Source organism: Drosophila sechellia, chromosome 2L, assembly GCF_004382195.2.
Source record: "Drosophila sechellia strain sech25 chromosome 2L, ASM438219v1, whole genome shotgun sequence".
Taxonomy (NCBI): Eukaryota; Metazoa; Arthropoda; class Insecta; order Diptera; family Drosophilidae; genus Drosophila; species Drosophila sechellia.
Genome location: NC_045949.1, coordinates 3,080,032 through 3,103,288, shown reverse-complemented (window position 1 = coordinate 3,103,288; position 23,257 = coordinate 3,080,032). Strand labels below are relative to the sequence as shown.

The following is a 23,257-nucleotide window of genomic DNA, read 5'->3' as shown; positions in this document are numbered from 1 at the left end:
ATAACAAACAAACATATTATTAAACAAAAATGCCTAACTATATGCGCAAAGAGCCGAAATGAGATCCCTCCGTTTTTCGCGGAGCAGTGGCAGCCATGAGATCGGGGTTTCCTTCCTAGCGGCCTCCAGTAAATTCCATCAACCCACTAATGTCGCCAAACTCTTTGCGAACTACTTTTCCGTAGTGAAAACTGAGTGAACTCGATGGCAAACAGAATTAGCACTCCGAACCAATAATAACTTAACTATTCTTTAATTAAATGTTCAGTAAATAAATAGATATTTTAACGAATTCAAAGAAATTTGAGAGGCCTTGAAAGAGGTATCTTAATCTCAACCTTGTAGGTAATCCATCAGGAAGGGCTTATCATCTGGAGCATAGGGCGTCAATGGAACGTCGTATGGTAGCGGAAACGCAGGGACGCCATCACGATTGTTGCCCAAAGGAAAGGTGTCCTCGCCAGTCTGGAAAGCAAAAAGCACCAGTTGCATTGAACTTTGATTCAAAAATCTCACAAGACCTACCACAAATCTGGGCAGGAATAGGACGCCAGCCTCATAGTTGGCGATCCTCAGGCAGGGTTGGATATTCGAGCTCTTGTTGAAGCAGCCCCAGGCTGCCTTCGAGAGATTCGCCGAGGTTAAAACGAACCAGTACACCGACTGATCCTCCAGATTGAAGCGCGTATAGCTCTTGATGTGCGGCATTGCGCGCGAGCGATAGCGATCGCTGGACTTCCACTGCTGCAGATAGTCCTTGAGCCAAGGCTGCTTATCGTTGGTGTTCTTGCCGTAGGGCAGACACCCGCCGCCCAGCATTCCATCATGACTGCCCGAGACGTTGCCGTAGCTGGGATAGATCATCTTGAAGGGCGGCATCTGGCGCAGCTTGCCCACAGACGTGGAATCCTTCTTCAGGCTATTGACGAAATCCTGCTGAATCCAGGCCTGCACGTTGGCTCCCAGGCTACCGATGCTCGAGCTCTGGCAGACGACCGGTATGCGATCTTCGATGGGCGCCGCGTGCTTGGCGACCAAGGAGGCCAGGCGGGCGTGACCCCACGGATGACCTCGCACGCTGCCCTCGCGATGACCTCCGGGCACAGAGCCCAAGAAGAAAACGCTGCGGAGGGAAACAATTGATAGCTTAAAGCTGCAATACTCAAGTTGTGTCCTACTTGATGGCACTGAAATCGCTGTTTCGAATCCTTGCTATCCAAGGCTGCAGCTGGCTTATCTTGTACTCCACCAAGTAGAGCATCAGATCCTGTTTGAAGCCCGTCAGACTTTCGCCAGCGCCCGTATCCGCATCGACCGGCAGAGCAGGCAGCTTGGGACTGATCCACAGGCCCTGCGTGCGGTTGTGCCAGTCGTCCTCGTACAGATTAGCCGTGGAGATGACCACCCGCATGGAGCCATCGCTGTAGCCGAGGAACATCATCTTGGTGTGCGAAGTGGCAAAGGGCGTGGGCATCTTGACACGAATGGCCGTGACCTGCTGTTTGAACTTCCCAATGTTAAGTAGCTCCGGCGATTCGTCGCCGTAGAGCAGCAAAAGTGGCTTGTCCCTGCAAGTTGAGAATTTTCATTACCCGATTAAGTAGTTTAGTTAATTACTTATTACTTACAGTATCCCCGCAAAGTAGTAGTGTCCCAGGAGCCAGCCAATGTCCACCATAAAGTTGATCTGAACGGTGCTCTCAATCTCGCCCAGACTCTCGTCCAGGATTTCCTGGAGCGTTATGCTCAATGGCTCCGAGTGGGTGGGCTTGGAGTCCGTGATCGCGGTGAGGAACATGTTATAGGGAGCTGCCCGCTCCAGCTTTTTGGCCATTCCTCCCTTTTCGATTACCACAGGAATGTAATCTCTGATGTTCTTGGCATTCAGCTTCTGTTTTTTGGCCAGATTTGAGGTGTCTTGGGAAACAGCTGGCCTAGAGGTTGAGGATCCACTGGGCTTGGTATCCAAGGACACTGAACTAGAGGATCCACTGGCAACCGGAGCAGTGACGGCTGGTTTTGAGCTAGATGAATGTGCTTCCTGCTGCTTCTTGGCTGTCTGCTTGGGAAACAGTTTCTCCAGCAGCTTCAACTGGGTGTGGATCATCTCGCTGGAGTACTGGTCCGGTATCTCATAGTCACCCGATTCTCTTCCTTTCGCATAAATCGCATCCACTGAATAAAAAGACAAATATCATTTAATGCTCCATTTTATTGAAATTTACTTACGGTGTGCATGGGAGAACTCGCCAAAATGAATGGGATTCTTTCTGTAGCACTTTTCACCATAAGGACACTCCTTCATGTTGCTAACTATTTATTATCTGATAACTAAAACAAACACAATTAACACAAATAGAATTTCGCAAATGCTGTGCAAAAAAAAAAACAAAGCGCGCTCAGCTGGCGATGGCAATTAATCGATTGCAAAAATACCGTTGGCAAATTAAAAAATATCAAACTTTTGCATGACTTCCTTTAATTTAATTTAATATCAATTCCCTAAATTAATTTACTCATAAAATCGATAATATTTAGTTGAGTTTGTTTCTAATTGTTTTTGGCTATAATATATATATAAATTAAAACCAATTTTAAATTCAAATTATAAACGATTGTTTAAGGCGATAGTCAGAAAGGTACATCTCTACCTATGGTATACCGTATGGATGTTAGTATATTTCGGCAGTCATGGTCACACTGTTTTCAATGAGTGTTGTGTGTGTTGCATTTCGTGATAAACAATTTTGAAAAACAATTTACGCACATTTGCGTGTCGAAAAACCAAACAAAATGTCAAAATAAACGAGCAGTTAGTGCCTAAATCCACGCGTGAGTAGCTACCAGGCCGTTTTCAGCGATTTTCCCCACAGAATATTCGGTTTTTAAGTGCAATTACGTTTGTGTGAAAGAGAAGAAAAAATGTTTGCCTGTATTTGTGCTGTGATGCTGCTTCTTCTTCATCAATAGCTGCGACCGCCACACATTTGTTGTTATTCTTGTTGTTGTTGTTGCTATTATTGTTGTTGGGTTGGGGGCAAAAACAGAATTGGCTTTGTAGTTGTTTTTCTTTGCAGGGACGATCACCGTTGATTTCTTCCTATAAGAATATGCTGCAATATGTGTGTGCGGATGTGTGCGCGTTGTGTATGTATAAGTGCGTGCGCGCCATTAATTCAACCAAAAACAAGAAGAAAAAAAATAAAAATCGAAGAAAAAGTAGCATCACTTATAAATACACACAATAAAATTAAATTTTTATTATGTTTTGAAAATACTTGAAATTCTTGTCTGAACATTTCCCTTCCAATTCCACTTGAGCCTCTGCCGCTGCCTCGGTCGGCGTCGCTGCCGCCTGCACAGGTGCGGAATTTCTAAATATTATTATGCATTTCAAGTGTACCAAAACAAAAACCAAACGAAAAGCGCTGCACATTTCGGTGAATAATCGAATTAGAAAGGGAACTTTGCTCTCTCTTCTCACCTTTATGACTCAGCTTTTGGGCTTAATATTGATAAGTGCGCTCTCCACCCTCTGGCTTTCAAACGGTAAATAATAAGCAGCGCGGCGGCGCTCGAATCTTATCAGAAACGTTGCGGCCAGTGATGCCCAGCTCCAATTGGAAGCAAAAGGGGTGAACCAAAATTTAAAATTTTGGTATTTATATCTTCATTTGTATGAGTTATCTCAAAAGTATTTAGTTTGGGTAGATGGTCATTAAATAGGAAAACTTTTTATTATTTATTTATTTAATTTTGTATGCACTTAGTGTGCTTATCTATGCTACGCCGCGTTAGATGCGCTTTTATTTGTTATCAGCGGGGGAGGAAAATAAGCGGGAACCGTGTGCATTGGAAATTGAATTGCAGTTGCTGTCGAAATAGCTACTGCAACAGCAGTTCGCTCCAGATTTTACAGCTAAAAACTGCATATTTCGGCTTTAATTGGAAATAAAACTAGATTATCGCAGATAAACGAACAGATTCATACAATAAAATGTAAAGGAAGTATTTGAATATTTAAAACATTGTTAAAATATCATAGATACCTTGAGCTATCCAATTTGTGGGCGGCAAGCCAAGCGCACATCACTGCACTTGGAGCCAAAGTGGTTCCTTTGTCGAATGCAACTGAAGCGAATCGCGACACAAGACGAGAATATTTGCAATGTGTGCACTCAATTCCACTTGGCGAACCGCTCGACATGTGGGTGGGTGGGTTTGATTTCTGTAGTGGTTCCGATCTGGGTTCTCTTGGGTTTTACTATATTCCATTTCTGCGGTTTGCTTCGGTGATTTAAGACAGTGAGCACTGGCTTAAGATGCATTATTATTACATATATCTGAAATAGATTCAGAACCTTAAGAGGCATAATATTATAGGAAGAGATTAGGACTAATGTTAGATTTGACCAGCTTTAGATTACTTGGTAGCACCTCAAATCTTTTTCTGCACGCTGAATCACTTTAAAAATTCCAGCTAATCTGATTTGTGACTTGCATTCGCTATCTGCTGTGGGGTTTTTCAATCCCAATTTAGTTGTTGTGTTAATTCCCAGGGCAAGACCACAAATCATTTGGCGAAACGCCGCAAGAAGTTCTCAATAAGACTTATGGTTGGTCTGAAGTAACGCCCCCGATCCAAAGTTTCTGGCGTCCGCGCAGGACAGTTGGTTTTGCCTTATGCTTAAAATGCTTTTCTAATGATTGTTGCATATTGTTTAGCTAGAAATTTACCTTCAACTTATCGTCCCTCTCTTTGATTGGCAATGCAAATTTGCCAGGCCGAAAATTAAGTGCGCAAAGTCAATATTTCAATTTAGGCATAAACCAACAGTGGGAAAAATAAACCCAAAATGCATATGGGCAATTTGCATACGACGCTGGTTGGTTGGGGTTGGTTGGTTGGTTGGTCCAAGTAACTGGTGATTTGCTGGTTTATGTGGCTCAGCTCGGCCTACGCACCACAAAAAGTGGCAAATGCAGTCGCTAACTCAACGGCGGCCTCTTGAAATTGGCTTCGAATGCTGGCTGCGTTTTGCTTGCCAAATAATTATGTTATTAATTGGATTTATGCGCAGTTTGTGCAACAAGCAACATGCAAATTTTCATGTCAGTAATTCGGCGAAATTAATAAAAACCTAAATCAAATGTGATCAAGTCATTACATTATTTATGGCAAACAACTGTAGGGTATAATTTAATAGTTATTACTACACAATAACTCAGTTTCTTCGATATCACTGATAATGCTGAATTCTCTAAAACTTTATTAATAATTTCACACTTGTTTTTTGATAGTTTGTCATATATGCTTTTATACACCAAACTTACTGCAATAATCTGGCTTTGGCTTATCGCCGGAAACTAATTTTAGATCTATCGAAAGCGTGATTTACGCTTTTCGGTCTTGTATTCCTATTTTGCTCAACCAGCGTCAGTGGGCGGCCCCTCTTGTTATTTTTTGATATCCACATAAATGTGCTTGCCCCTCCATCCGTCTGTTTGGTCCTCCTGCTTTTGATCTTCTTGTCGCGATAATCCGTTCGCGCAATGGTAATAAAACGGCAAACAAAACTCGGCAAAGCCCAACGACAGAAAAAGCAACCTAAAAATTGTCAACACGAATTTGAACTTATTTTTAGACCCCGTCGCAATAGGATTTTCGCTTTGATTGTCATAATCCAGGCAACAACTTTATTAAGAAGTACTCCAAAGCAGATTCCTATCAACGGCTTGCTGGCTTTGGTTTTGGCTTCAGAAACTCGCAGCATTGGCTTTTAAATCAAAGATCAAAAGTGGCTGCCTTTAGCGCAGAGCCGAAGTGTTGTATACTCTTTTCTGTAAAATAAATAAACTTATGGAAAAGTAGCTTTTCGAGCACTTACTACAAATGTAAACCCAAAACTCTTTCAAATTACATATGTAGGTGCTTTTATGAGTCCTTCTATAAACCAGTAATACTCATATTAATAAATAACATTGTAATAACCCTTAAAAATATATATTCCCCGCCTGACTCGCTCGTAGCCCGTAAAAGTGCCACATTGAGGGCGCGAAATTGAAGCAAATGGCAGCTAAAAGAGACAAACTGCGCCAAAACTTATAAAAACGCAACTTTAAACTGCAATAAAGTGGGAAATTGCAGCGCATAAATCTCTGTCTCCGAACTGTCATGGGAATAGTTATGGTTTGGGTGGGGGGTGTGGGGTAGGGGGCCTAAAGGGGCTGGCAAGGCGGCGAAGTCATGCAACAGGCGGTGGAGCCAACACCCACGCAAAGTGAGCTCGTCTTGAATGAAATTAGCCCGTAACTAGAGTTTACAGTTTGGCAGCTACTGGCGATCGCTGTTGGCCAGCTTGCATACCAAATGCCCGTCGTCTTAGCCACACACCGTGAACTGGCTAAGACTGATTCGATATTCCGGCGCAGTGCTCCATCGGCGCTTCATTGCCCATATAATGCTAATAATTATTGCGTTTAAAATCTAATAAATTTGTGCATTGACAACGCGGAGTTGGCTGACTGGCGATGGGCAGAACCACCATTCGCAGCCGCTCCTATTTTAATGGTGTAGATATCCATCAAAGGCTGGCTAAGTGGCGGCAAAGTTGTCTTGCCACTAGTTGGATACTCTAACTTAAGGATTTCACTATTAGATAAAGTGCAGAGTTAAGGGATTTGGCAAGGTTTGACCAACTTGCTGATACCTTCCTGCTGCTGAATCCCCACCAGCTTCGGGTCTCTTGGCCCTCGTTTTCAGTGGATCGCCGTCCAGCTTTGACCATAATTGTGGTGCTTGTCATTGTTTGTGTCGCATTGGCAACATTGAAGTACAGACTGCCCCGTGCGTGTTAAATACATGTAATTAGCCATGTTTGTGCCATTTAATCCACTCGATTGTGGACTTCTCCGCCCCAAACTCCCTGTTTTTTTTTTGTTGCCCCATGTTCAGATGCCGCTTGGTCGCGCGGCGACGCTTTTCTAAGAATTCTTTTACGTTTTGTTTTGGCGCACGCATTAGGCGCCACACTGAAGCAGCACGTTTAACCCGCAGGACAGGCGGAAGGGTTAAGAGTCGGTGGTGGCTTGGGGGGTAGGAGGGGAAGGTGGGACAGGGGGACGAGGGGCGGGTGGAGCCATCTCGGAAACTGTGGCGCATACTCCACATATTTATGGCTATTTAAGCGAGCCGAACGAATCGTGGATGCCGATGACGATGACGAACTTGCTGCTGCTGCAGTTGCTCTGCTGCACGTTGCACTTTAGGACCTTTTCCCCACCACAGACGAGCTCAGCAGAATAGTGACGAGAGGCCTTTAATAAAAGTTGTTAGTGCATTACATATGTGCTACTAGTTTCTGTCGCACATTCATTTATGTTGAGGCACTCAGTATAAATTCAGCAAGTTATGTTTAGTTGAAGTAGTTTAGTTTGTTTTACACCATACTTCGACTAAATGATACCCATCATTTTGGACGCAAGTGTGGCTCCTGATTCCTGCCACTGCTGCTGTGGTCCGGCAGTCATTGGCATTGATTGGCAGTTGAACACGCAACAATTGTTGCATGTTTAGGCGTCGGCAGTGACGGTGAGACGACAACAACTGCACAACAACACAACGATGCAACAATGCAACAGAGTAACAGTGCAACAAACACTAGGGCATAGGAGCAAACATCACAACAAAACTGAAGACTTCAGCTACTGGCAGTTGACTTTTGTCACATGTTTAGCGAGCTTTAATTGGCATCGAAATTTGTCCACTTCTATTAGAAGACCTGCCATTCTATTTGATGTTAGGATGGAGCAGAAGAACAGAGGTGTCATCATTTATCATTTATTAAAGAGAACTGCAGTTTGATATTCATAGTAGTATATCCTACTTCAAACTATGATTAGTTTGTATTATATGTACGCATACGCTCATGTCGCGTTTCGTTACTATTCAACTTGTATACTAGTCATAAATGTGCATAAAAATTATTTTTTTAATCAAGGTGAAAACGAAAGCTATTTATTTGAAAGTAGTGTAGACCACACACCACCGGCTCGCAATTTTTTAAATTTTTTTTTTTGCGGAAAAGCGGTGGTGTCCCCGTGTTGACAGCTCAATTACTCAGATGACAAAGCCTCTGCGTGGCCCCCTGCAATTATCGCGGCAATTATTTGCAATTAGAATTGAGTTAATTTACTTAAAAAAGGATTTTCTGCCGTGCCTGCGCATTTTTGCCCCTTGACGTTTGCACTTCGGCACGTGTGTGTTTTGAGTTTTCCGCTTTTGTGCAATTTGCGTGCATAAATTTTTATTGTTCCAAAGGGACTACATAATTATTTTGTTATTTTTCGTGGTTTTCACTTCTGCTTTCGAGGGGAGCGCGCTTCATTACTATTTCGATTTTACTGCGACTGTGTAATGCTACCCATGTTGGCAATAAGTTCGCGTTTAGTAGTGTTAAACACGCAATAAAAACGGAGGGAGGAGCGATCGCATATAAACATGCTCGCATTCTAAGCACACCTACAGTCCGGGCCAAGAAAATAGGTTTGCTTGACTTTGTAACGAAAATACCTGAGCTACATCTAAAGTTTCGTTGCTAGTCTTAGGAAAATTTCAATATCCCTCCTGATTTCCCCATTAAATAGTTGGCAGTGCATTTCGTTTTGTTGCCGTTTATTTTCGTACCGAAAACACTCTGCCGCAGGAGGGCTCCATCGAATTTTAGGTTCAATTACTCGCCGGTCCCACGCACGAAAAAATTCGTTGACGCCGCCTTCTCTTAAACTCCTCCCCTGAAAGTCCCTTCCCTTCATTTTTTTTTTTTGTGGTTGCGGTGGGGTGTTTACAGTTTGATTGTGGCTGTGGGTTGACGCCACCTCCACCACCACCAAAGGCCATGCACTGCAAACAAATTAGTGTGCATCTTAAAATAGTACACAGCAATGTCTTTTACTCAGAAAAGAGTAAAGTGAAAGAGTGCTAAAATCTTAAATGTTAGTGCTTTAAGTAAAATTGTTTCTCGAAATGCTAATTTTGCATATTTTTCTCGCCGTGTAATCTGCTGCACACAAACACGTTCGCGCTCACGTGCAGGCGCCCCAACTGCAGATAGGGTATTTGATTTGTTTAAAACAAAACTTTCGGTGCCTGCGTAGTAGTGGTGTGCACTTGGCGGCCCCAAACACACACTGAAACCAATTACGAGCACAGGGATACGAATACTATACGTCACTTCAGAAATCAGGGCTGCGGACTAGCTGGTGATAAAGTGGAGATTCACTAGGGACCCATACACTAGAAAGGTAAAAATGAGATTTTATTATAATACTTGTAATATAACGAGTTAGGGCTACAATAAGTACATTACTAAATGGAGAAATATTAGGAAAATGGAATTTAACAAGTAAATTTCCAGTCCTAAGCTGAGTAATATATCCAAAAAGTTATTACCTAAAGATTGCGTTACCTTTAGATACTTTAGGGTGGACCTGCTGCTTCGCATCCCTGGCGAACTCACACAGATACGCCATACGAATGCAGTTTGGGCTGCGTTCAGTTCGTCACTCACTCAGTCAGTCAGTCAGTTCGTCAGTCCGTCAGTCCGTCAGTCAGTCAGTCAGTCAACACTCGGCGCACTCAGTTTGGTGGGCAACCCGTTCGGCATTCGTTGTCGATCGGTCGTGTCGTGCAGTTGACTTCTGATTCGCGCTCGCTGCCATTTCCACTTTGCGTAATTTGCGGCGAAAAAAAGAAATAATACGGCAAACGGCTTAAATAATTTAAGTTATTACGGTGATAACGATTGAATAAAAGACGCGCATCGGAAATGTAACTGCTGAAGAGACTCGATTGGATGCCCCGATCGTCGTGGAGGGTCGCGTTTGCGATTTGCATACGAATAAAATAACATTTTTTTCAGCTTTGATGCTGAATTCGATTTGCGCGCCCGTGTGTGCGTGCAATAAAAATAAATAAAATAATATCTGCAATCTCAACATCATCATGTGTAGGTTCTTAGTTCGTAGTTCTCGTTTGCCTCGAGTTGCTAGATTTTTGAGTTTTTCTCCTCACATCAAATCGAAACTTTGGCCTGTTTGGTTTGGTCTTTATCTCTGAGTTTTTTGTGTGTGCATTGTTTGTTTATTTTTAAACATGGGTCCAAGTCCCTATTTTCTCTGTCTGTTCTCTTTTCCTTGTTGTTGTTTTATTATTGTTGTGGCACTAGTGGTAGTACCCCTTCACCACGCTTTTTGCCCGCTTTCAATGGCAGCGGAAGTGCTTCTGTACTTGTGTACTTGCCATCCATCCACCTTGATTTCTACCTGGCTCCCATGATTTACGCCTTATTGTCACTGCCGCATTTATGATTGATTATCGATTGGAATGGTATGATACGCATGCGCGAATGCGTGCCTGCCATAAAAGTGCCTCGATATCCTCGCTCCTCCAGTTGAGTTATGATCCCTGACTAGTGATGCACTGAAAAGCACAAACCAGAAGAATATAAACCATTTGATATGCAATTCTTCAATTTAGTTACTCAAATATAAGACTGAAAGTTAATTCACTTTAAATCAACCATCTATTGGATTTGCTCTAAAGCAATGAAGAACTTTCCTTCGAGTGTGGTTTTCTTGGAAGCAAAAAGAAGACTGGGCCACTTTGGGCGGGGCAAAAAGGAAGGCAAAGGGAGTTGGGTACGTGATCTCAGCTCGGGTAATATGAAATTGCGAATTACGATTATTGATCTTTAATTGATATGGGGAATGTCCCATATGACAATGGATCATAAAGGACTTATTATATTTATATTTAGCATCGTTCAACTCAAGATGCATGCACAAAACAAGAAAATCGTTTAAGCACCCAAAGAAAGCCACTTTGCAAATCCCCGAATAAACATCATAAATATATATGTTATGCTCGTGTAAATAAAGTTTTTATGCAATTCCTGCGAATTAATGGTGTAGTTTCCCCCTTGAAAATCGACTGATCGAGGAGAACCCCACCTGCAATCAAGCTTTGCACAAACAAGCCGGGGGCATTATCGAAATTTGTATGCCTGCCCCATTCAAATCAATCGAATTCCACAAGAGCACCATTGCCACCTAAAAAACACACGACACCAGTCAGCTGGGCAAATACCTAGAGTACGTAGAGTTCTCTATCTTCAGTAACCCCTTCCATAAGTTTGTCCCCCAAGTGTCACTCCGTTTGTATCCTGAGCTACTGAAGAGGAGAGACCATGTGAACTGATTGTTCGCCAGCCTGGAACTCGACTTTATGTTTAATTTAGGGATTAGTTATAAGGAAAGAGAACTTTTTTCGATAAGGTACTGATTGTTTGTTCCTAATCCTAATCTTTTGGAAGAGGTCTTTAAGCTAGGGTTGGTAATCAATATTATGTGTGAATATCATTATATGCAACATTCAATATATTTGTGTAGGGTAGTGATAAAGTTAGAGCTTTCTTAGACCAATATATCTACCACCGGAGGCTCTGGTTGACTTTGGCCAATTAGAAAAGTAGCTCCCCCGATCCACTGGTCCCCGTTGACCACGCCCCCTTCCATGGGCGACAACATAAAATTGTCAATGCTGCGAGAAAAAAAATGGCAACGCCCCAATGTTTCAGGCCTGCGTTGAGCGCGAAAATCGAAATTAATTCACGCAACGGCTAATTTGGCCAGAAATATGCGCCATTTGGTCTGTCGGTCCAATCGAGAGGTGTTTTCTTGTTGTCCAAGTGCTGCACTTGTTGATTTATCGCCGGCATTTAATTGCTTTTGAAATTGGATTTACCAGCCCGTTTGCTTGCCACAAAAATGGGTGGTTCAACCGAGCGAGCTCGCCTTGTGTGGCTCACCGATTTTTGCTCCAGCTTGCACAAATTAATTGCTACTACAAATTTTCATTCAATTAGGTTTTGTCACTTTTAAATTTAATCAAACATTTTTTGACACCTTGAGTAAAACTACGAGATTGAGGCTAAGACAGCCAACTGGAGCGGAGCCACTTGGCCAACGGGGAGAAGTTCCTCAGAAATGCTGTTAACATTGAAATGTCATAATTCAAATGGAATTGTTGTCTTTGGGGGGGAAAGGTCGGGGGGACGTAGAAAACAGGGGGGAATGCCCACAATTGTGGCGCTGACAAGTCGAACACCATTTGGTTATCATTTGCGCTAATTATGAGATGCAGTTCTCGCCACTCGGCTCGGATATTACTGCAGTACAGTGGGGCCTAACTAAATAGAATCAAGCCAGTGGGTTTTTATTACCATAGTTTAGTTATTTTTCTGTTGATTACCCAATTTCTTAATGCCAATTTTCTAAGAATCGATAAGGCAGGCCGAAAACCAGCACAATTAAACTATTATCTATGCTTCATAAATTTACCTTAGACCTATGCCTATTATTCATACATTTTAGCAGAATTGTTGTTTTCGAAAACTAATGCTATTAATAACGTTGAAAACTCTTTTCGTTCGCAATCTTTGTGGTTTATTTGGAATTCAAGGAACTGCCAGACCTCAAAAATACCCTTCTTAAAATAGAATCGCTTCACAAATGACGTCAGCTGCGATTGAATACGAACAATAACCATATTTAATAGATAAAAATAAGTTTCCAACGAAATCGGGTTTCGATTAATCAGCTAGTTGGTTAACTGAGGCAATAATGGCCATTATTCTCAATGAGAAAATGTTGCAGGCAATTTGCATGCAATTGGCCGCCAACATTGAAAGTGGGAGGAGTCCGTTCATGACAGGAACCTCCCAACGACTTCATTCACTAGCCAGAAACACGATCCGTTGCCAGGCCTCATGGATACTCACTCCTCCTCCGATTTCTGCTGGGCACTTGGCCAAGCGGGTAAAGACACTCGAAGAAAAAGGGTCCCCTTTTGTTGGGTGTAAACATGTGCACCACTGAATTGAATTAGATGGGAAGTTTAGTATAGCATTTCTCTCAGTGCATTCGAATTTTGCATGCGTTGTGTTGTGGGCGTTGCTGAGACAATCTAAGCTCGATGATGAATGCCTGCAATTCTATTTGTATTTATTATTTATATTTGCTTTTTACTTGCTCTTTCCACAGACTATCCGCCCGCTGATAGTTATACCGGTTATCGGGTGACTCCACCCCAAATCAACGGCAGCACCACCAGCACCATCAGCAGCAGCGGCAGCAGCAACAACAACAACATCCACCACATCAACAATAACAATAACCACATCTGCAGCAGTGGCAGCAGCAACAACCTCAGTTTGACGACAGCAATCAGCGGCAGCAGCAACAGAATGGACACCGACGATGTGGAATCGAACACCAGCAGCGCGATGTCCACACTGGGCTCGCTATTCTCCTTCACATCGCCGGCGGTGAAGAAGCTGCTGGGCTGGAAGCAGGGCGACGAGGAGGAGAAGTGGGCGGAGAAGGCCGTCGACAGTCTGGTGAAGAAGCTGAAGAAGCGCAAGGGCGCCATCGAGGAGCTGGAGCGGGCGCTCTCCTGTCCCGGTCAGCCCTCGAAGTGTGTCACCATTCCACGCTCGCTGGACGGACGATTACAGGTGGGTCACACGCAACATGGTGGCGTAACTAAGTAACTATGATTATTAACTCTTATGTCCGAATATCAGGTCTCCCATCGCAAGGGTCTGCCGCATGTGATCTACTGCCGCGTGTGGCGCTGGCCCGACCTGCAGTCGCACCACGAACTGAAGCCGCTCGAGCTGTGCCAGTATCCGTTTAGCGCCAAGCAGAAGGAGGTGTGCATCAATCCGTACCACTATAAGCGCGTGGAGAGTCCGGTGCTCCCGCCAGTTCTCGTTCCTCGCCACTCGGAATTCGCGCCCGGACACTCGATGCTGCAGTTCAACCATGTGGCCGAGCCCAGTATGCCGCACAATGTGAGCTATTCGAACAGTGGATTCAACTCGCACAGCTTGAGCACCAGCAACACATCGGTGGGCAGTCCGAGTTCCGTCAACTCCAATCCCAATTCGCCGTACGACAGCTTGGCGGGAACACCGCCGCCCGCCTACAGTCCCTCGGAGGACGGCAACTCCAACAATCCGAACGACGGTGGCCAACTGTTGGATGCTCAGATGGGCGATGTCGCCCAGGTCAGTTACTCGGAGCCCGCCTTCTGGGCGTCGATAGCCTACTACGAGCTGAACTGCCGCGTGGGCGAGGTGTTCCACTGCAACAACAACTCCGTGATCGTCGACGGCTTCACGAATCCTTCCAACAACTCGGACCGCTGCTGCCTCGGCCAGCTGAGCAATGTGAACAGGAACAGCACCATCGAGAACACACGCCGTCATATAGGTGGGTCGATTTGAGCACTTAAATTAACTTACTCACAGAGATTTCCCATCAGCAACTATCTTTAAGTAGTTAATAACTAAGATTACACTTTGGTAATCTTAAATTAGAAAGTGACTTGTGCTTATCAGTTATAAAAATAGGCATTAGAGGAGCAGAAAGCTATGAACTTGAGGAAACTAACTACCAGTCTTTAACTATCAAAATATTTTTCTTCCTCCGCAGGCAAGGGCGTTCATTTATACTATGTGACCGGCGAGGTCTACGCCGAATGCCTGTCCGACTCCGCCATTTTCGTGCAGTCGCGCAACTGCAACTACCACCACGGATTCCATCCGAGCACCGTGTGCAAAATACCGCCGGGCTGCTCGCTGAAGATCTTCAACAATCAGGAATTTGCTCAGCTGCTGTCGCAGTCGGTGAACAATGGATTCGAGGCCGTTTACGAGCTGACAAAGATGTGCACCATCCGGATGTCGTTCGTGAAGGGCTGGGGTGCGGAGTACCATCGCCAGGACGTGACCTCGACGCCATGTTGGATCGAAATACATCTGCACGGGCCGCTCCAGTGGCTGGACAAGGTGCTCACCCAAATGGGCTCTCCGCATAATGCAATTAGTTCGGTATCCTAAGCTTAAGATGAGGCTCGAGTCCTCAATGGAGACGGAAGAGAAGGAACACAAAACCGGTAGCTAAATGAGTGCGTGTGAGTGAAAGCTAAGTGTGAAAAGACGTAGAGAACACAGGACAATGGAGAGAGCATAGGTCTGTGCCTGAGGATGGAGGATCCATGCCACTCAGCTGCAGATTTATATAGATGTACGCCAGCTACTCCAATACCCGCCCTTTGCCCATATTTTATAGTTTATCGTATGATTTTCTATGCGAATGTCATTCCTAATGCTAAAACAGAGTAATGAAAATGGACAGCGAGCTAAGAAACCAATTACAAAATGGTATAACTATTTACAATGATCTACATGCTATAATATTAATGATCTATGCCCATTGGCAAACAGTTCTTGTTCGAGTCTATTTCAAGTGCTAATTATGTGTCATTGCAAAACTGCTTTAAATATAAAAACACATTGAATTAATCCTACCAACTTTAATTACATAAGGAACAAGAAACTTACATAGGGATATGAAAACACTTATTGCAATACATTTCTTAAAATGATTTTGAAGAAGCCCTAGCTTATGTTTTATTTTTCTCATTTGCGGTTCGCCTTGGATCAACGAATTCAATGTTCAATATAGTTGATTTAAATATATGGTTTAACTAATTTTAAGTTGCAAACAAATCGAAAACATCAAACAAGAAAAGATACCAGCGAAATTTAAGATTGGGAAAATGCTACTGAATCAATACGTTTTTCCAGAAAATGATCTTTTGTTATCTTAAGTAAAACTAATATTGTTTAGACCACGAGAAAAATGCCTTTTTATATAAATATACATGTATAATTTTACTCTAGTTATCGTAAGCTTATGATTTTCTCTGATTTTGTTTTGAATTACACTTTTTGTGCGCAGAAAAATAAGTAGACGATAATAAAAAACACAAACGAAATGCTTACTTCTTAAATAAAACCTGTTTTGACTTATGAGTTCTTTTATTACTTTTTACGCTCGGATTTAAATAAGATATACAAACTACGGAATGTAAAAATAGCTGTAAATTAGAGGCTTGGGCAAAACTTGGGCCTTACTTAAAAAAACTAATAATATTGTAATATTTGTGCCTGTGCGATATTCCAAGTGGGCCTTTGATGTTGTGCAAAGTGTGGAGAAAAACAAAAAATTTAATAATGCCTTAATATCCAAGCAGCGATACTGATTACCGAACGAACAAGAAACAGAAATAGTTGCCTTGAAGTTTACTAGTTTTTGAATGCTATAAATTGCCTTAAATACGCCTTGCATGCCTCTTTATGTTAAACGTACTAATGTAATAATAAAAAAGTGAATTCAAATAAAATTAAAAACATAAAACCCTTGCCTAGATATTTTTCATCTGGACAAATCTGGTCCTCGATGATGCCGAGCCAATAGCTGGACCCGCTGGCAGATTTTTCCATAACCGCCTTGAACTCCTCGTCATCCTCGAACTCGGCCAGTTGCGCCCCTTCTTGTGGCAAGCTGCAACGGCATTGGCCCAGTCCACCCTCCTGGCCTGTTCGATGTAGAAGAGTCCGTATCCGAACTTCTCGAATCCGGTATACTTCTTTAACAACTTCAGGTCATCCTGCAGCTGCAGCAGAGCTTTACCATAAAACCGCGGGCACGTATTTCGATCATTTAAATAATAAATATATGGCTAATTACCTATTACCCAACAGATTGCGTTTAAAACAAGTTATATACATATACATACTTTTAGAATTGTAACTTACAATTCTTCCTTTTATGAAGGTAACTAAACCTTGCAAATAAAGTTCATTTTTTCTTTACAATAATTCGTCGCTATTCCCTTGCTAGAATTTGTGTAAACGCAAGCACCAGTTTTAAGTTTTTTGGGCTGGCCATTTTCCCAATTTAGGAAGCGAGCTGGTTTCCCGGTGGTCTGGGATACGAAGGTACCGTTTTTGTTCTCGGCGATGCCAATCCAGTAGCTGGACCCGCTGGCCGCCTTTGCCATAACCGCCTGGAACTCCTTGTCATCCTCGAATTCGGCCAGTTGTGCTCCCTTACTGCGGCAAGATGATCTGGCCACCACAAAGTTTATTTCTCTTTCCTTTTCGAAGTAGAAGAGTCCGTGTGTCCGATCTCTTCGAATCCTGGGAGCTCTTTCTCTGCGGAAATGCCCGGAAATCCATGCGGACTTGCGGTGAGTACCGCGTAAAACAGAACTAGCGACAGTATCCGCATTTCCAAGATGATTCACTTCGAATTCGGTGGATGCGATGCCAGCCTACGGCCTTATATCCAACCCAGCAGAGCTTTTTTATATAACAGTTGTCACGTTTGTAGCCATTTTAAATATGCAAATATGTGGTTTATGGTTAGTTTTTGAATATTTATTCTGATTTTGGTGCGGGAGTTTCCAATAAAAAAGGGACCAAATAATTCAGGAGATAAGCCCATGTTTATTTATATTATTCAAATTATTTACAACTCACTTTTTAAATAATCGCTACGGAACTAGTTCAGTTCGCACGCTATCGATAACTGAGAGTTCTGCCTGTGCCATCGCCAGTTGTGTCAGTTGCCCACCTCTATTGTTTTTCATACTATCAACATGAGTGCCGTGAACGATCCGCTGGAACTTTTGACGAACAAGGGCACCCACGAGCCTTCTTTCCTCTCGCCGATATGGAATCCGCTGGCCTGCGGAGTGGCCGGCGTGGGCGCGGCCATTTTCGTCAACTGGGGCTTCCGTAGGCCCGTGTTTTCCGGTGAGTTTTCGCCCCGCTTCCATGTGACGTAACGATTGTTTTTGTCGCCTATAACTAACTAAATCGCATTGTGTTGCAGGCATCCAGAAGCACATCGCCTTCGGAGCTGTGGGTGTCGGCGCAGGAGCTTACTTCGATCAGAAGAGGAACGAGTACCTGGCCAAAAGGGACGCCGTCCTCCGGCACTACATCGAACTGCATCCCGACGATTTCCCGGTGAAGGGTGAGTGCTCCATGGATGTATTCTAGCCAATACTGATCCTTTTTGTCCCTTCTAGAACGCAAGACCTATGGCCAAGTGCTGGAGAGTTGGGTGCCAGTGCGCTAAGTGGTTCTAAATCTTTGTTGTCAAGCGAACGATGGAAGTAGTTAATAAAACAGCTTTAATTGTAAAACATATGAACACGAAAATGGAGCAAATGGATTGGGCATTCTATGTTTTTTTCAATGGAAAGGAATGCATGCATATTATGGAATTTGTTAAGAGCAGGATTTATAGAATATTGGTATAATATTATGGTTTAAATTGATGAAATGTACCCAGGGCTTATTTTTTTCGCAGCTATTTAGTTTTGAAATAAATTTGTTAAGCTATGTTTTGGTTTCAGTCTCAGCTAGAGATTAGCGCACTTTTGTACCTGAAATCGGTGCGCGATACCCAGCAGTTATCGATTGCTCCATCGGCCCAAGTGCCACCTCCAGAAAGAGGCTTTGGCTAACAAACGCTCTTTTGTCGCGGTGAAAAACGGATCGAACTTTTGGTAGGATGTGTCTGCGCAAAAAGTTTGTCCGCGAATAAATTACCATTTTTGAATAGCAGCCAGGAAGCTGAAAGAACGCGCTAAAAAATCAATAAAAAATTCGAAACCCAACCAGTTTACACAACAAATCTCCATGAAACAAACAACGTATTTTTAAGCCCAGTTTGTGTGCGTGTGTGCGTCTTCGTTTTACCGTTACAATTTACGAAAACCTAAATAAAGTGTAACCAGTGAAAAATAAATGCCAATACTAATAGTCAAACACAGCGAAACGAATTATTGCTAATTAATTGGCATTATAAGATTGTTTTTTTTTTTTTGACCCAGTAAAAGGTTAAGCAACTGAAAGTTTGGCGAAAGCCGTCGGCTCATTTTACCTGCAAATTTTCTTATCAGCAAACAACGATTATGGCGAAGGTAAGAAAAGGCCCAGCTCTTAATTTTATTACCAACTTATTTATTTATGAACAGATGCTGGGCTTTCCTCTTTCCTCTCCCACGGTCAATTTGGTTTTTATTTCATTGCTTGTGTGCGGCTGGTTCTGGTGGGTGGATTCGTTTGTATAAATTATGCATGTTCAGTGCGGATTCGCATTGATTTCCCTGGATTGCGGCGAATCGATTCCCCAGCAACCGTTACTTTATGATGTGTAAAATTGAACGGGCATCGCATTGTTGTGTAGCCATAAAAACAGTTATGCCAAAAGGTGCTCCCCGTGCGGGGGAGTGGGGCGGAGTTTCGGGGGCCGTCGTAAAAGAAACATAGAACATAGAATCGTAAGCGCTCGAATAACAGAGCAAACAGGGTAGTAAAGTTTGAAATGATAACTGCACTTAACTTCATTCTAGAATTTTAATAAGATAGTAGCGTTAGTCTTGTTCTATTGAATAAAGTATGTATTAGTTAGACAATTTCTCTTATAAATGCCGCATCTTACATAACAGCTCTCACAGTTTTCTAGCTGGCGACATCTCTGCGTCTTTAAACACTTTACTATCCCCTTCATCAGGCTAATGAGCGAGTTTCTCAAGCACTTGCCACCCACTCCGCCCGGAAAAGCGGAAAATTTTGCTTATGGCCCAATCTGCACGCTATTACGACGTAGGGCATGAAAAGAAAAGGAGCCCTCAATCCCAATCAAGGGATTAAAGCTCTGTCCGCAGAACGTCGAAGGAGTAAAGCCATTTCTTACTGGCCAGCTACTTTTTTCGTGGCCGAAATGAGGCACATTATTCTCGAGGTTCTTGGCTCGATATGTGCAGTTCGAGCCAATTTGGCAATACATTTTTTATCACCCACCACGTGTGGGAATCTGGAGTGGGTGGTTATGGGTGGCTGTGGGTGGTTGTGGGTGGTGTGCCCATCCAACCACTGTCGCGTGTCTGCCTGAAGAACTTTCGCTCGTGACAGGTTTGTTTTGCTCTTGATAAATTACCTTGCCACTTGTCGCTCAACATGAAATTACTTTCCTCTATCTTAAAGTTTTCCACTTTTACTCAACCATTCAGCTCTTTCCATTTTCCTCCCTTTGGCTGGCTATGAAATTTTGATTTGCACGCCAAATGCGGCCAAATGTCCCCAAGTCAAGTTCAGACTTTACAATGGAGATTCTCGAGGCACTGAGTTAACCAGAGGTACTACTATTATTATGTGCTTAGGACCGAGTGTCCTTGAGTGGTTTTCTCAGATGGGTAAATACGATGCTCAGGCAGGGATATAAAATCCTCAAAAACCGCAAAATATATAAATATCACTGATATGTGTAATAAAAGTCTTATTTTCCGCACTGAATCGAAAGTTATAGCTTTAAAATTGATTTCAGTATATTTTCTTTAGGGAATTTTACTTTTAATCCAATCAAAACGCCCTATCGTAATGTCTACAGGGTACATCCAAAATATATGTACTATATCCTTCAATGACTGGGGTTTTACTTTTTTGCCTTGCCTTTTTCCGCGACAGCCTCATAATCATCCGAGTTCTTGCCGCCCACTTTTCCCCCACTTTTCATCCATTCTGTCGTCTTGCCATGGCCCCTATATCATTATGTGCAGCCTGTAGCACTATTATATTCCTCTCATACAATTGTCGACAGGGGGGCGCCTCCTACATACACTTTTTTCCGTGTCAACAGCAGCAGGCGCAACCGCAGGACCTGCCTGCAAGTGCAAGGATAACGGGCCGAAACTAACAATAAGTTGAAGCCATTTTTCTTGTAGACGTACATGTTTGTTGCTACCACCCACTTATGCGGAAAAGATGAAGAAAAACAGCATGAAAATTCGCTCATGAAAGAATAAGGGTGATTATTTCGAGAAAAGCTTCGGATATACATTTAGTTACATAAATTGAAAACTATTGAGATTCATGTTCTGCACTTCGAACTAGACCTTAAAGGTGTGCGAAATACTACAGCTAAGTAAAATTCGCTATGGGAATAGTATTAACCATAAATGTATACTCTTGCAATGGCATCGTTTTTCCAGTTTGTAGCATCTGTTTCCAAACGAAGAGCTTATTCACTCCTCTACGTTTCCATAGAACCCCTTTATTTATGTGTACTATTCCCACTAGCTGATCCACTATTGGCTTGCCATTTATGATTTATGCTGGCGGCGGTGGCATTTGTGTATTGACTCAACGCGAAATGCGTTGCATGCCACCAAAAAGGGCTTCTGGCATCCATTGCGAATCGCAATTTTCCATTTATTTATGACTGCGTTTGCAGTATGAAAATGTATGGCTACCGCTTTTCCTTTCCGCCCACACATTGAAATGCATCTGTTGGAATTTGCATTGGTATGTATTCGCATTAAACAAACAGGTGAACCCCATGTCGATATAATCTACGCTAATTCGCAACATCATCGGTTTCGGTTTTGTTTGCTCTGCTGTATGATTTGGAAATTGTTAATTAATAAAGTTCGCAGCGGGGGAAATGCGTCCATTAATTAATGCCAACCAACAAACGTATTTAAAACGATATTCTTCTCTTTCGCAATATGAAAACCTAAACTATTGCCAGAAAGCTATTCCATTTATTTATACATATGTAACTTTAATAGCCTATTTCCCACCAAATTGGAAAAGTTATCGTAAGATAAAACATATCCAACCAACTGCAGCCTAATTAAGCGTCTTTTCATGCAGTAAATTCTGCATAGAAATTGAGTGAATTAACTGCACTGAAATGTGTCTTATCCTTCGCTTGGAAGCTCTCCAGCGTCATTATCCTTGCATATTTGTGGGCGTCGCATGCAGCGTGGTTGCACCTCCTTCCCCCTCCCCCGCCCTCTTGCACCGTACGGAATTTTCCAGGACAAACACGTGGGTCGCCAGAAACGCGGCAAAATGTTGTAAGATTCCTAAGCTAATTTCATTAAAAATTCATGGCCACGACACGACAATGCTCACAAAACTACACCATAGACGGAGCCATAGACGTGGATACAGCCACTGACGTCGTTGCAGGTTCTCATCCGCTGGATGCTACTGCTACACTAACAAAAATATTCAGGAATTTCTCGTAGAGAGAGAAGACTACCTAAATCACTCAAATCCTTTATTACAAGTTTAATTGGGGTTTCCTATTATATTAATACGATATGGAACATTATTACCTTTGCATATTTTAAAGAACATATTTAAAATCCAAGTGTAACCGCTGTCAAAATGTCAAACGAGCTTAAAGTTGCCTTGCCAAAATTTGGGCGAAAAAGCCGCACATGTGTGGCTTAGTCGATAAAAGGAGGAGGACGACGTTAAGTTCTTGAGAAAGGGGAGGTGTACACACATCCTTCATTCATCCATTGTTGTGCCGAAATTAATAGTGTTTGCATTTGGGCCCCACTCGCGGCAGCTGCCCCTGACAAATTTTCATTCAATCATTCAGCGCGGGGTTTCTAGGTGACTTGATTGCAATTTGATAGATGGATGTTTGTATAAATACAGAAAAAAATGCACAGACATGTGATAAATGTTGTAGCCTCTTCTAGGATGCCAGCCAATTGTCTAATGCGGCATTTTGCACCCTGAGCTTTTTGCTGCCCCTACACCACTAATTTAATTAAGTGCCACAAAAAACAGGACTTGGTGCGGTTGAAGTGGCTGAATTGCAACCGGGTGCATAAATAAAGGGTGGCGCAGATAAAAACCCTAGGAACAACATTGGGGCTGACCCCAGACAGCAAGTCGTGTCCTTCCGACCCGAAGACCATTAAATGTCCTGACAAATGGTATATTAGCATTGGGAAAATGTAGCCAGAGTGAATAGGTTCACTGAGCTGAATGGATACTCCAGCTAAGTGGACAAGACCTGCAGGGATTTGGAATCAAGTTTGATTTCCTGGGGCATTTATTATTTATTAAGTAAGAAACAATTACTTCTCAAAGTGATATAAGCAAATATTACTAATATTTAATAATAAAAAAATATATTAAAATATTTTACAATAAAGTACATTAGTTTCTGATATCAGTTATCAGTTTCAGATTACTTTATTGTTTAATTTTAAGCATTTTATAGGGCAACTTATGGTCATTCAGAGTGCTTAAATGTTTTCCACTTTCGCAGCACTACGGGCTCCACAAATTTATGGAGTTTTTGTCTCCCCATTTAGAATTTTACAATTTCTTGCCTTGTTTGTTTTTTGTGCAGAGTGGCGGGAATTTGCTGCCAACTTCTGTGTTTTGTTTGCTTGACTTGGGTCTTGGCAAATTTCTTTGGACAGCTTGAGAAATGGCAATTGGATAAAAGTAGATTGAAG

The 23,257-nt window shown here is 42.6% G+C and overlaps 4 protein-coding genes across 5 annotated transcripts in view; 3 read left to right on the top strand and 1 right to left on the bottom strand.

The window, feature by feature from the left end:
- Positions 1-224: 224 nt before the first annotated feature.
- Positions 225-2,398, bottom strand: LOC6613211 (probable tyrosyl-DNA phosphodiesterase). Its single transcript, XM_032713925.1, has 5 exons — positions 2,230-2,398; positions 1,629-2,175; positions 1,179-1,568; positions 526-1,123; positions 225-465 (listed from the first exon to the last, which is right to left on the bottom strand). Exons 1-5 carry the CDS (start codon positions 2,303-2,305, stop codon positions 334-336), a joined length of 1,743 nt encoding a protein of 580 aa, XP_032569816.1. The 5' UTR covers positions 2,306-2,398; the 3' UTR covers positions 225-333.
- Positions 2,399-2,742: 344 nt separating this feature from the next.
- LOC6613210 (protein mothers against dpp) lies at positions 2,743-16,326 on the top strand. Of its 2 annotated transcripts, none has more exons than XM_032713927.1 (4): positions 2,743-2,832; positions 13,102-13,574; positions 13,644-14,334; positions 14,557-16,326. In XM_032713927.1, exons 2-4 carry the CDS (start codon positions 13,305-13,307, stop codon positions 14,961-14,963), a joined length of 1,368 nt encoding a protein of 455 aa, XP_032569818.1. In that variant the 5' UTR covers positions 2,743-2,832; positions 13,102-13,304; the 3' UTR covers positions 14,964-16,326. The 2 variants fall into 2 exon arrangements, with proteins under 2 accessions (XP_032569818.1, XP_032569817.1); XM_032713926.1 differs by lacking the exon at positions 2,743-2,832 and adding an exon at positions 9,715-10,007.
- Positions 16,327-17,513: 1,187 nt separating this feature from the next.
- Positions 17,514-18,158, top strand: LOC6613208 (NADH dehydrogenase [ubiquinone] 1 subunit C2). Its single transcript, XM_002037652.2, has 3 exons — positions 17,514-17,729; positions 17,809-17,952; positions 18,008-18,158. Exons 1-3 carry the CDS (start codon positions 17,573-17,575, stop codon positions 18,055-18,057), a joined length of 351 nt encoding a protein of 116 aa, XP_002037688.1. The 5' UTR covers positions 17,514-17,572; the 3' UTR covers positions 18,058-18,158.
- Positions 18,159-18,441: 283 nt separating this feature from the next.
- The window catches only part of LOC6613202 (filamin A-interacting protein 1-like), a 70,805-nt gene continuing 65,989 nt past the window's right edge, over positions 18,442-23,257 (top strand). Inside the window, exon 1 of the mRNA XM_032727481.1 lies at positions 18,442-18,907. Coding sequence (XP_032583372.1) covers positions 18,899-18,907 — 9 coding nt within the window. The 5' untranslated portion in view covers positions 18,442-18,898. The remainder of the gene's footprint in view (positions 18,908-23,257) is intronic.